Genomic DNA, 13,125 nt, shown 5'->3' on the forward strand with positions numbered 1-13,125 from the left:
AGAAAAGGAGAAGGTAATTGGCAAGGTGAGATCAGTTTTTTTTTTTTTTTTTGTTGTTGTTGTTGTTGTTGTTGTTGTTGTTGTTGTTGTTGTTGTTGTTGTTGTTGTTGTTTTTTTAAAGGGAAGTGGAACAAATTGGTGAGTAAAGCAAGTTGACAGAGAAGATTGATTGGTGAGGTTAGCTGGTAAAACCAATAAAGGAGTTGCTTAATTCAAAAGATGAGGAGGAAGTATATAATAGTATATTTAATGACTTCAAAGGAACCTGATTGTTCTTGCCAAGTTAACCAAGAAGATTAGAAAGATTGTAACAAAGTTTTTAAGGGCTCTAGTTAAGAGCACTTAGAGAAAAAAAAAAGTAGGCTTTGAGGAAACTGTATGAGATTGTCATCTATTTTGAGTGTTCTTTTATTTTTGTTAAAGACTATCTGATCTTATTTTTCTTAAACACTTATATTTAAATGCTGTCCCATATATATATTTTTAAGTCTCTTTATTCACATTGTGAATACAGTGGACAGCTTTGAGAGCCACACATAAGTGAGTCCTAGAACAAATCCTAATCCCTACCCCTTTGTAAAAAGTTTTATTTCTCTGGTTTGGGGAAACCAAGACTAGAACCCATTCATATATTCCTTTATTATGCTTCTAAGGATAGGATTCCTATGAACATTGGTCTTTAAGTCTTTTTCATCAAATCATGAGTCTATATTGATGATTCTTAAGGATAAGCTTAAATGCTCAAATGAATCCGTTATCTCTGTGATATGAATGGTCCCTTCAATGAAGTAGCCAATCTAATCCCATACACTTCCACTATACCTGCCCATTCAGAGTGATTCATGTTTGTGTTTCATGAGTTCACTACAGAGATCAGCCCACCAAATTAGGAGCCTTCCTCTCTTTATCCTAAAATCCTTACTATAGAATTATGCCATTTTCTTATTTTAGTATACATTTCCCTGACAGCATTACTTGCTCTCAGAGGTCCTTGTTCTATATGGGGCAGCTTTCTCACAGTAATTATGCACCTGACCATTGCCCCCTGGGTAATGCTTATTTAATTTTTTTTTCAGATATCCTATGTGACTTTCAGTCACATAATACCTCCAGAATAATATCTTTATTGAAAAAAGATGGACTTTTGTTTCCTTGATCATCAAAGGAACTTTGCAGTTTTTCTACAAAACAAACCAGACTGTTTGACTCCTTACTAGCATAATCTCTGTCAAAGTGTCAAATTCATTTTGAATCACTATAACATATATCTATTTCAAGACTGATTTGAGCAACAACTTTGTGAAAGGCATAGAAAAGCACATACTGAGTATTTTAGATCATTTATGTTGGACACCTGATCTGGAAGTCTCAAAAACAAATTTGGGTAATGAAAAACTGACTAATAATTAAAAGCTATTCCAAAGTGAAATGGGCTATGAGGAGAGGTAGTGTGTCTCTGTTTATTGAAGGTCTTCAAGCAAAGGCTACCCTACCAAACAACTCATCAAATACATGTATTTACCTTTTTCTGTATCTTCAGTACCTCACACATAATAACTGTTTAATAAATGTTTGTTGATTGATTGATTGCATAGGAGGTTATTTTTCCACTCTGACTTGGATTCCTTAAACTACCATTTATATTGCACTTTAAGATTTGCAAAGCACTTAACACAATAGTCAATACTCAATAAACATTTACTAAGGAAAAAGAAGAAGAAGAAGGAAGAGGAAGAGGAAGAGGAGGAAGAGGAAGAAAGGAAAGAAAGAAAATAAAAGATATTCTCTGCCCTCAAGGAATTTGAAATTTGAAAATTTGAAAAAAACTGAAAATTAGAGGATACCAGAAGATAGCCTTAGGGGTATTGAAGAGAAAACAGAAAAAATAAAAAATAGCACTATTGAGTGATGTCTTAATTTATTATCACAACAACTCTGTGAAATACATGCTATTATTATGCTAATTTTACATAAGAAGAAACTGAGGCAGGCTGCAATTAAGAGATTTGCCCAGGGTCAAAGAATTAGTCTGTGTACAAGGAAGGGTTTGAGTTCATTCTAATCCTATTATTTTGTGATATGATAACTTTTTTCTTTTTTTTCCTCCATATTTTCTCAGTTCAAGAATTCAAATGTAATAATGGTAATTTTAATGGTAGATATATCATTTTAAAAAATACTGAGTGAAAAACCATGAACACATGGTCTATTTACATATTTTCATTTATTTAATGCTAATTAGCTAAGGGCTCTTGCTAACCAAAAGGTTTGCTTATGCCTGGACACAATCCTATATATTTAAAAATTCTAAAAATATGTTATCTTTCAATTTGAAGATTTATTTTATTCTTCTTTAGCTTTAAAATTTTAAATGCAGTGGTTACTGAGTAATTGCACAAGATTTACTAATTCATCTTTCATGATTTATTACCAAACTTTAATATGATATGACATTCTCTATAAAGTAATGATAGAGTAACAGGAAATGTCTTTGACTAAATAATGGAATAGGACCTTAATTCTTGGAATCTGCAGTGCCATAAAATCCTCAAATCATACTCCAAAAGTATTAAAAAATAATTGAAACATTGAAAGGCAGACTATATCAATTAATTTGTATGCCTCAAAATTACTCTATAGAAAAGGTACTATTCTTTTTCCTATTTTATAGATAAGAAATTGTGCCTCAGAGATGAGTAACTAATCTTCAGTCATGTAGCAACTGTCAGAAGGAAGATCTGAACACAAGTCTTCCTGACAAGTCCAGAACTCTATCAACAACCTTCAGGCTATCCATCAATGAGTAAGGTATAATAAAGTTTTCCTTTAATTTAGCCATTGACAAGCTAAGTTTTGCCCTCAGATACTATGTTATTGATTAAATTTTCAAGAGCTGGAAGCAGCTAGTGCTGCTACCACAATATACCAAATTGAATTTATTATGTTAGAATTACTTAGTACCTTTCTTCTGGAGAGTTCAAAAGATAAAATCACTTCTATTCTAGAGATTTCAATCTTAAAGCTATGAAATTTGTGTTGTGTGATTTTTTTAAAAGAAAGAGAAATCAGTGCTGACTCGGCTTTAAATATGTGTGTGTGTGTGTATGTGTATATATATATATACTGCAATATGTATGTGTATATATATATATATATACTGCAAATGTGCCAAAAAAAGAAAAATGGCTTTTAGCTGTATCATTGACATTTACCAAATGCGCTTTTTAAATTTGGAAAATATTCTATGTGGCAGCCTTTAAATTGTTTCTGTGACACTAAGACAATGATTTCATGTCAGATCTCACAGACACAAAACAATTGGAGTGTCTGTGGTCAACTGATACATTTCTGGAAAACTATAATTTACTTGAAGGAAAACAAAGTGTACTCATTAGAACAATAACCTGCTATTTTGTTATTATTCCTTTAAAATTTTTTTTGTAACATTCACTTAAGATATATTTTTTTCAATTCCAAATTCTCTTTCTTCCTCTAGCCACTACCCAATAGGGAAAATGAGAAAGTATACATTGAAGTCATGCAAAACATATTTCCATATTATCCTGCTATTATTCTTTAATATTTAGCATTCTGGAAACTGTGTCACAAAGTGAAGAAAAGGACTGCTTTTTTTATAATTAAATAAGAGACTTGTGATAAAAATTCACTGAAACCACTTTTGGGGTAACTCCATAGTAGACAGGGCACATGAGGATGATAGATGCTACTACTAATGATAATAATGACTCACATTTATATATCTGTTTAAAATTTGCAAAATCATTCATATATATATATATGTGTGTGTGTGTGTGTGTGTATTTACATATATACACACACATACATATTTACATGTGTTATCTAATTTGATCTCATTTTTGCAAGATACAATGTTGAGCAAATTAATCAGGACAAAGAAAAAAACTAAATGTATTGATTTATTTTTAAGATAATATTTTGTTTTTCCTCAATTACAATTTTTTAACCTTTTTAAAAGTTTTGAGTTCCAAATTATATGCTTCTTTATCCCCCTTCTCTTCCTCCTCCCCAAGACAGTAAGCAATCTGATATATGTTATACATATGCAATTTTCTATATCAGTTATTTTGTGGAAGAAACTTATACAAAATAAAAGAAAGAAAGTGAAAAATAGTATGCTTTGATTTGTATTTAGATATCATCAGTTATTTCTCTGGAGGCAGATAGCATTTTTCATCATGAATCCTTTAGATTTATCTTGGATCATTGTATTGCTGAGAATAGCTAAGTCATTCATAGTTTGTTGGACAATAATGCTGTTACCATGTACAGTGTTCCCCTGGTGCTGTTCATTTCATTCTGTATCAATTCATGTAAGTCTAAATTTTTGTGAAATCATCCAGTTTATCACTTCTTATAGAACAATAATATCTCATTGCATTTATATACCACAACTTGTTCAGCCATTCCTAAATGCTCCATATTCCCTCAACTTCCAGTTCTTTGTTCCCACAGAACTATTTTTTTTCATACAAATGTGTCCCCTCCCCTCCTCCTTTTTATTTTTTTGGGATATAGACTTAGTTGTGGTATTGCTGTATCAAAATATGTGAGCAGTTGGATAATCCTTTGGACATAGTTTCAAAATGCTCTCCAGAATTGGATCAGTTCACAACTCCATCAACAGTACATTAGTGGTTTGCTTGTTTGTTTGTTTGTTTTTGTCCCCCTATATCCCTTCCAGTATTTATCATTTCCTTTTTTTTTTGTCATATTAATCAATATGATAGGTGCAGGGTAGCACCTTGAGGGTATTTTAAATTATATTACTCTAATCAATTTGATTTAGAGCATTTTAAGTAACTATAAATAGCTTTGATTTTTTTTATCTGAAACCTGCCTATTCTTATCCTTTGACCATTTATCAATTGGGGAATAACTTGTATTCTTATAATTTTGACTCTGTTCTTTATATTTGAAAAATGAGGCCTTTGTCAGAGACACTTGATTTACCAAAAAAAAAAAACAAAACAAAAAACCCCACAATCTTACAACTTTAGAAAATTTTCATATTGAATGTCATCTTTCTGCTGAAATCTCATTTTAAGTGATTAAGCATTGAGTTTACAATAATTTGATAGATATTCTTTAATTTCTCATTATAAAACCACAATGCTTCACTATTAAGCATTTCTTTGATCAACAAACCATTTTTAAAAAATAATTCTGGCCTTAATTATAACTGATCAGTTTTAAATGAGGTTTAAATCAGGAGATTTTCCAAGCCATTGAAGCACATTTGTCTCCTTCTTTTGATTAAATTCATCAATTTTTCATAACTTGTAGCATAATCTATTCACTCCATTTCCATTTAGAAATTTCTCGACCTACAGAACAGTTTTTCTACTCAGTATATCAATCTATTTATAAGAGTTAATCTCTCCTTCAACAGGGACAAGAACAACAAAATTGTCTGTGTGTGTGTGTGTGTGTGTGTGTGTGTGTGTGTGTGGACATTTTACAGTCTAATGAAGATGCCCAAATCATATAAGTCCATCTGGAATCTTCCAATGATTTTTAACTTTGAAAAAAAAAGTGAATTTCATCAATATAAATTACCATATTTAACTCATTGGTTGGCATTCCATCCTTCTTGTCTATAGTAAGATTTTTTTTCTTCGTAACAACAGTTAGCACTTTGTTGGGCAATTATTTTGCTATTCTTTTGACTTATAGAAGCTAGTACCATTATATAGAAGAATCAATAACAAACCTTTCAGCTGCTAGGTTCCTTTGAAGGTCATTTTTTATTTTCTGTACATTCATTGTTCTTCATCAGTAGGTTTCATTTATTGGTGTCTTTCATTTTAGACTATTTTATTGTATTCACCAAAATTTTTCATACTTTAGTGTGAATTATTCTGTTTCAGTGTGCACTTGAAGAGTTCTTGGAGCAATTAAGTTCCTTATACCAGTAGGCACTGCAATATCTTTAATGGTCAATAATGTGTGCTCTGTCAAAGCTAGAACTTTTGTTTGTTTCTTTAGAGAAATATCTATTCTTAAAAACTTCACAATTAAAAACCCAATAGAGATTTTAATGAAAAATGTACGAAACATATTACTCAACTAACAGAGAACTAACAAAAAAAATGGAAGAGGAAACGGATCAATTTGGTTTCATCTCATCATCATAAATACTGATCAGTCTAGTATTAGTATAAGCAAATATTTAATCCTACTGCCATAAAAAATGAAATAATATTAAAATAAGTACTTGCCCCAAGTAATTCACATATATAATTATATCATGAAATATTTTGTGGATGAGCAAACTTGTCATAAAATAGTTTAAATACTTGTCCATGATCATACAGCTAATAAATATTTGACCTAAGATTTGAACCTAGGTTTTCCTGATTGCAAGTAGCAATTACTTCATACTACCATGGTTTGACAGATACTTCATCCTATTTTCAATCGATTCGTATTTCATCTGTTGTTAGGGGTGTTTTTTGGTTAACATTTTGAAAGTTTTTCATTCTATGTATTTGAAAGATTGAAACTATTTCATACAGTCAGATTAGTTGAACACATTGTTTCTCAATTTTATGAATCAATGGTATATCTAAAAAAGTTTTTTAAGGTTCTCTTTTAATGATTCTTCAATTCCAGCACAGTTAATTTGTTGAAATAACAAGAATATTTTGAAGTTTGATTTTATTATGGATTTGCCAATTTATAAGGAATGTGGGTATCTAATCAGAACACCTGATTTCAAATCCAGCCTTAGCTATTTATGTCTATGTGACTCTGGACAAATCACTCAAAACTCTGGCTGCCTGATTCCTTATCTGTAAAATAGGTATTCTTTATATATCTTTATGTCACAAGGTTATTATAAGGCTCAAATGAAATAAGATTTTAAGGCACTTTGCACAGAGGTTCTTAATAAATGCTTGTTTCCTTCTCTTCCTCCTTTAATTCTACTCATATAATCATATCATTTTTGGTATCTAAAAGATGCTAAATTGGGACAGCTAAGTGAAACAGTAGAGACAGCCTTGGACCTGAAATCAGGAAGATGAATCTTTCTGAGTTCAAATCTAGCCTCAGACTCTTACTAGATGTATGACTAGATAAATTGCTTAAATCTGTTTGCCTTAGTTACCTTATCTATAAAATGGAGTAGGAAATGGCAAACCACTCCAGTTACTTTGCCAAAAAACACCCTCAAATGGATTCACTACCCTGCAATGAAGTGCTAAAGTTTCCACTATCTTATTACATAGTCTTTACCAATCAATATAATTTAAGCTTTTGTGAATAATCATTCTATAACTTCTAGTGACAATAACCCTGATCTTGAATAGATATCCTAATCTCTTCAGTTTTTGTAAATAAGTCCACGAGCCTCAATCATTTGTTTGATGCTTTATTTGTCAAAATTTTTGTTGGCTGAGTTCATGTAAATATTTCTGTGTGTGCCTTTTAGTTCTACTCTCGAATCTTATCTCTTTTATAAATTCTCTTTAGACATAAACCACTTTCAGTTATATTGAACACATTCAGTAGCATATACCTGCTGTCATCATTTACTATTGTGTTTTGAATTTAAATTAAGATTTTTTTCTTTCAAAACAAACTTTGATAAGCTTTTAACCTCTTCATTATATGCTCTGAGAATATGTCATTCTTCCTCATTATTAGCATTAGAATTATTATTATCTGAGAAATAGGGATAATAACTTCTTTACTTCCCTCATACTATTTTTGTAAAGCTCTAATGAAGCAAGATATGTGAAGTATTTTCTAAAGGTATTATGTAAATGAGGTAAAATCATTATTCTATGTGTAACTTCCTAATATTAAGCATGCAACTACCTTTTTACAATGAACGTAACATATTTGGTTGATCAGAAAGGTGAACTTTTTAAAACTTGGAAAATAACCAATATTTGAAGGAAATAATCATCATAATTTAAATTTGAAAGATTTTTGAGTACAGCATAAGGAAAAAAAGTACTGGATTTGTAAACTGAAGACATGGACTCAAAACTCATTTCTGCTAGTTAGCTTAGTGACCTTTGGCAAATAAATCAGTTCTCTATGTTTGTGTTTTCATCTGCAAAATGACTGCATTGGATTGGATGACCTTTAATGTTCCTTTTATTTCTTAATCATGCAAACTTATGATTTCATAGATTTGAGTGTCTCTTCCCCTGAAACAAATGAGAACTTATACGCACTTCCAGTTCTTGGATTGTAGAGGCTAAAAAAAATTCTCGACCTAAGTGCATAAATTCTTATGATTATCCTCTCTGAATTTAACTAGGCTATTTATTGAAGTTAAACCAACACTCAATTAACTGCCAGATTCATACTATGCACCCTTGCATCATATTCAGACTTAAAGCAGATTGCATCATGTTGGTCTAAGTTTCAATAATCCGGAATATCCTCCAATTCACCAGGGGGAATAAGAGGAAGATTTTTGTATAAAGATATTTGACTGAGAAATTTTCCTCTCTCTGTAGAAGTTTAGGGAACTTTTATATTCTATTCTGAGTTGAATTCTTGAACAGAATGTCACATAAAAAATAACAATAATAATGATAACAATCATAATTGTGACAATAACTTACTTTTATGTTGTTTTATAGTTGCAAAGAAATTTACATATATTGTGATTTGATCCTTACAACAACATTTGAGAGGCAAATAGCATTATTCTCATTTTATGGATCAGGAAAATGGGTTATAAAGAGAAAATGACTTACCCACGATCTCTCAGCTAGTAAGTCACAAAAGACAATTGAAACTATTATCATATAATTCTAAGACTTTTCATTACATTATGGTTCTAATTTAAAAAGTAGAAAATGTAAGAAAGATGAAAACACAGACATATTTCATAACCCAACCTTGATTATGAAGGTCAAAACAAACCCAATAATTATTTGCATTAGACAACTATTAGAATAGAAAACACTGAGTAAAGATCAAGTTAAAAAATAATTTCTCTTTGATTATTTTGCTTTTTAACTTTCATAATTCATATTATCCTCACTTTAACAGGACAACTGGACAGCTAGATGACACAGCAGATACAGTACTGGCCCTGGCATGAGGAAGACTTCTCTTCCTAAGTTTAAAGCTGGCCTCAGACACCTTTGACAAATGAACTGAAAAAGGAAATAGTAAATTACTCTAGCATTTTTGCCAAGTATCTTTCTTAAATGAAGTCAGAAAGAATTGGACACAGATAAAATGACTGAAAAACAACATGATATTTGTCTTCACCACCAAATAAAAATTTAAAATAAATATTTTGGGTATCTGAAAAAAATGATGGTGACTCAAGTGATGGATTTTTCAGCTTAGCAACTTCAGAAAAAAAAAAAAAACTTATCCTTTGAAATTCACTGGCTGAGCATCATAGTTAAATTTTAGCCATAGAAAACTTACAAGTACTATAATGTGAGGGACTGAGAGATTGTAAGAGATATCAGTGAAGGATTACCTATACCAATAAAAAAACCACAGGATTATGAGATTTTGAAGTTCAACCAAGCTACTTAGGAGACTTCATGGTTTTGACAATGAAAACATTCTGAATTATTTCAAATTTACAGTATTATCACAAAAAAATAAAGATTTTCATTGAAGAATGTTTATTTTGTAATAATATCCTGATTTTATAACAACTAATCATACTCCTCATCCAACTAAATAAAACTTCAAGGTGTAGAGTGTTTTGAGATTTTGTACAATCAGTGAACTATAACATGTAAGTGATTAAATTTCCTGCAATTATATTTTCATAATCTTATTATAGCAATACGTTTAAAGGAAACAAAAATTCTTGCATCAGAGTCATTTCCAGGCAACAAAGAATCACTTCTCTGATATCAATCCTTGTGGTAGTCGTCAAAATTCCTGATCTGGAATCAAAATTAACTTTATTACAATTATAATGTTTTAGGAAATTCTAAATAGTTTAGGAGTGGGAAGTTATAACCATATGAAAACAAATCCAGTAGGAGATGTAAAAGCAGGAAAAAAGAGTATTGAATTAAATTGCTATTTGTAGATTCAGTACTTTAATATAAGTCTTTGAGTTGTTATATGAATTAAAACTTCATACTGCTGCTAGAAACCAAAGCTTAACCAAGAAAAGTTAGAGCAGAGGAGAGAAAAAGCAGAGAAAAAAAAATCTTTAAGATGTTCAAAAGTAGATTTTTCTCATAGTAAAAACAAACACCCTGTGATGTGTTAATGCTGAGTAAAAAACATTATGTTTCTGCCTGTCACTACATTTCATTATCTACTATTCATTATTGATGATTTGGCATTTCATAAGTTCTTTAACTAAAGGCAAAGAATTATTCCTAAATACTTTACTAAATACATGTAAAAAAATGCAATTTTTTTTTTTACAGGAGAATTATTATGAGCAATTCCTAATGACAAAGATCAGAAGGAAAGCAGAGAAATAAATATCTCATACCTAATGTTTAAGAAATCTGAAGGTAGTTCACTGGTCTGCCTTCACAATCTCATATAGTATTTGAAATTGTTGCAAAATAATTTATCCACACTTTCAAATAAGGGTCTAGAAAATGTGTAAAGCAAATCCTACTGACCTTTTTTTGCTAAGGAATTGTTTGGTTCATATTTCTCAATCAGCACTTGGACTTGTTCCTGTTTTAATGGTGGATAAAGGATTTCATTCAGTCGGGGATCTCGTTGCTTTAAATTAATAAACTCCATCATTTGATCAACAGTAAGATATGGTCTACTCTTGGCACCACTAAAAATAAGTAAAAGAAAAAAAAAGAAATTACATTGTTTTTTGGTAACTCATATTTAATCAACCAAAAATAATTTATTAAGTACTCTTAAATGCAAGTCACTGCTTAAATAGTATCACAGAGAAAACCTATCCAGATCTTATAAGATCAAAGTGCTTTTGCAAAAGATAAAAATGGTCACATTACCCCAACTAATTTTTGTTTACGTTTCAATTTATAATTGTTCATTGTAGACATTGTTTAATGTAATTAGAACTGATTTGGCATGCCTAAGGAAAATACCAACCATTGGCAAGGGCAAAAAATACCTAGGAGTTCATGATCCCATAAATTCAAAAGGGAGAACTTCAAGGAGGAAAAAAATAGCTGGGTATGGTTTACACAATACAGTTAAAGTTCTAGCTGAATCACCAGCTTCCCATATCCAGCTTATTTCCGTAAGGATGTATCTATTTATAGCAACTCAAAAAGTGAGCAAATTCTGTCATGTTTTTCCTCTTCTCACAAGGGGAATTATAAACATCATCTCCTTTAGGAAAGCAATTGTATTTGATATAAATAATCTTCTCAATACTACAAGAACTAATTCCATAACATGTACTCTATGGGCACTCCTGAAATGTTTGATGATAAGAAATTACAAAAATAAAAGTAATCAGGTGCACCGAGAATGTAATAATATCAATCATAATCATAAGTACCAAATACATTCCCTTTGTGAGTTCACAGTTATACTTTCCATCTTTTTCAATTAATTCATTTGTTGACTTCAATATCAGATAAAATGTAAAGGTGCTATTTTCTTACTTTTAAATAGGTTGCTTTTCTTATATATTTTCTTTTTAAAATGAATATGTGAGTTTATTACTGATATAATAAAGGATGAAGACTTTCTGTGATATTAATAGATCCTATCTAATCCAATTTTTACTTGTTCACTGTTTCACCAAGATAAAGTTGCTATTCTTTGAAAAATGATCTAGAATTTTTTTTTTATTATTATAGCTTTTTATTTACAAGATATATGCATGGGTAATTTTTCAGCACTGACAACTGCAAAACCTTTTGTTCCAATTTTTCCCCTCCTTCTCCCCACCCCCTCTCCCAGATGGCAAGTTGACCAATACATGTTAAATAAGTTAAAGTATAAGTTAGATATAATATATGTATACATGAATGATCTAGAATTTAAGGGAGGAATGGGATGGGATAATCTGATGCTTTCATAGGGTACTTTTTAAAAAGGCAGGTAATGAGATTTAGGAAGAAGGAGGTAATATATTTGTGGAATACCCAATCAGATGTAAGACTCCTAGAAATTGGGAAATTTGAATCCTGGAACATTCTTCAGGGAGCTTCAATTCCTCCTTTATCAGAGGTATGGGGAAAGGCCAGTTTAGAGGAAAATGTCTACTAAAAAAGAGGCAATCACCTCCTACTATTAATAGAAACATGAGTATTAGCTACAACTAATCTTAAATTATGTAATTCAGACCTCTTGGTTTAAAAATTAGGGAATTAATGTTGCGACTAAGTCACCTAGATGCTTTCTGACTCAGATGAGATCTGTAACCACTTAAGAATATTTCCAACCCACCATCCATTCTCTTACATTACATTTTCTTTTCCTCTATGTTGCTAAAACCAAATATGATTATATGAGAAAAATGCAATACTTATAAGTACTAATTTATATTAGGTAGCAAACCTCTGCCCACTTAAACTAATGGATATTCCTATGGGAAAATAGTATGTGATCAATTAATGAATAGCTGGGTGATTTTTCTAAACTCAGATACCCAAGCAAGCATTATTAAATGAGAAAAAAAGCAAATTTAAAAGAATCCCTTACAATTCAGAAAAGATGTTATCAATTTCAGGTCGAGGGCAAAGGTTGTTTAAGAAAACTCTATATACTTCTGGAGTGAAGTCTTCTTGAGGTATTGAATCATTCTGAGAAAGAAAAAAAAAGAAACAAATCAAAACATTAGAATTCTTTTTAAAGCCAGCATTAACATGATGAATATGTCTGTGAAACAAAGCATTCATTTTATCCTGTGCATTACTGAGAGTAAGATTCTCCCTCATTAGCCACTGGATAAATGTAGCTACTACTAGAACACAATATGTTCACCAAAGAATTGAAGGGTATAGCAGACACATCAATAGCAATATGAAAATATATACTCAAATCTAATAGTACATAAAGTTTGGAAAACTCATTACAGTTGATCAACTAAATTTTATAAATAATAAAATACTTTACCACTGAATACTTTTGACCTTGATTGTTTAGAAAATAAGTAGTTAATGTAGGAAACAGTTTTCATAA

At 30.7% G+C, this 13,125-nt stretch overlaps 1 protein-coding gene across 2 annotated transcripts in view; it reads right to left on the bottom strand.

Moving 5' to 3' along the window:
• Nucleotides 1–13,125, bottom strand: part of PLCB1 (phospholipase C beta 1) — an 844,697-nt gene that overhangs the window by 253,323 nt on the left and 578,249 nt on the right. For both annotated transcript variants that reach the window (XM_051975942.1, XM_051975943.1), the window contains exons 8-9: nucleotides 12,646–12,746; nucleotides 10,626–10,792 (exon numbers count right to left, since the gene is read on the bottom strand). In XM_051975942.1, the coding sequence (XP_051831902.1) occupies nucleotides 10,626–10,792; nucleotides 12,646–12,746 (268 nt within the window). The remainder of the gene's footprint in view (nucleotides 1–10,625; nucleotides 10,793–12,645; nucleotides 12,747–13,125) is intronic.

The sequence above is a fragment of the Antechinus flavipes genome, chromosome 2, assembly GCF_016432865.1.
Source record: "Antechinus flavipes isolate AdamAnt ecotype Samford, QLD, Australia chromosome 2, AdamAnt_v2, whole genome shotgun sequence".
NCBI lineage: Eukaryota > Metazoa > Chordata > Mammalia > Dasyuromorphia > Dasyuridae > Antechinus > Antechinus flavipes.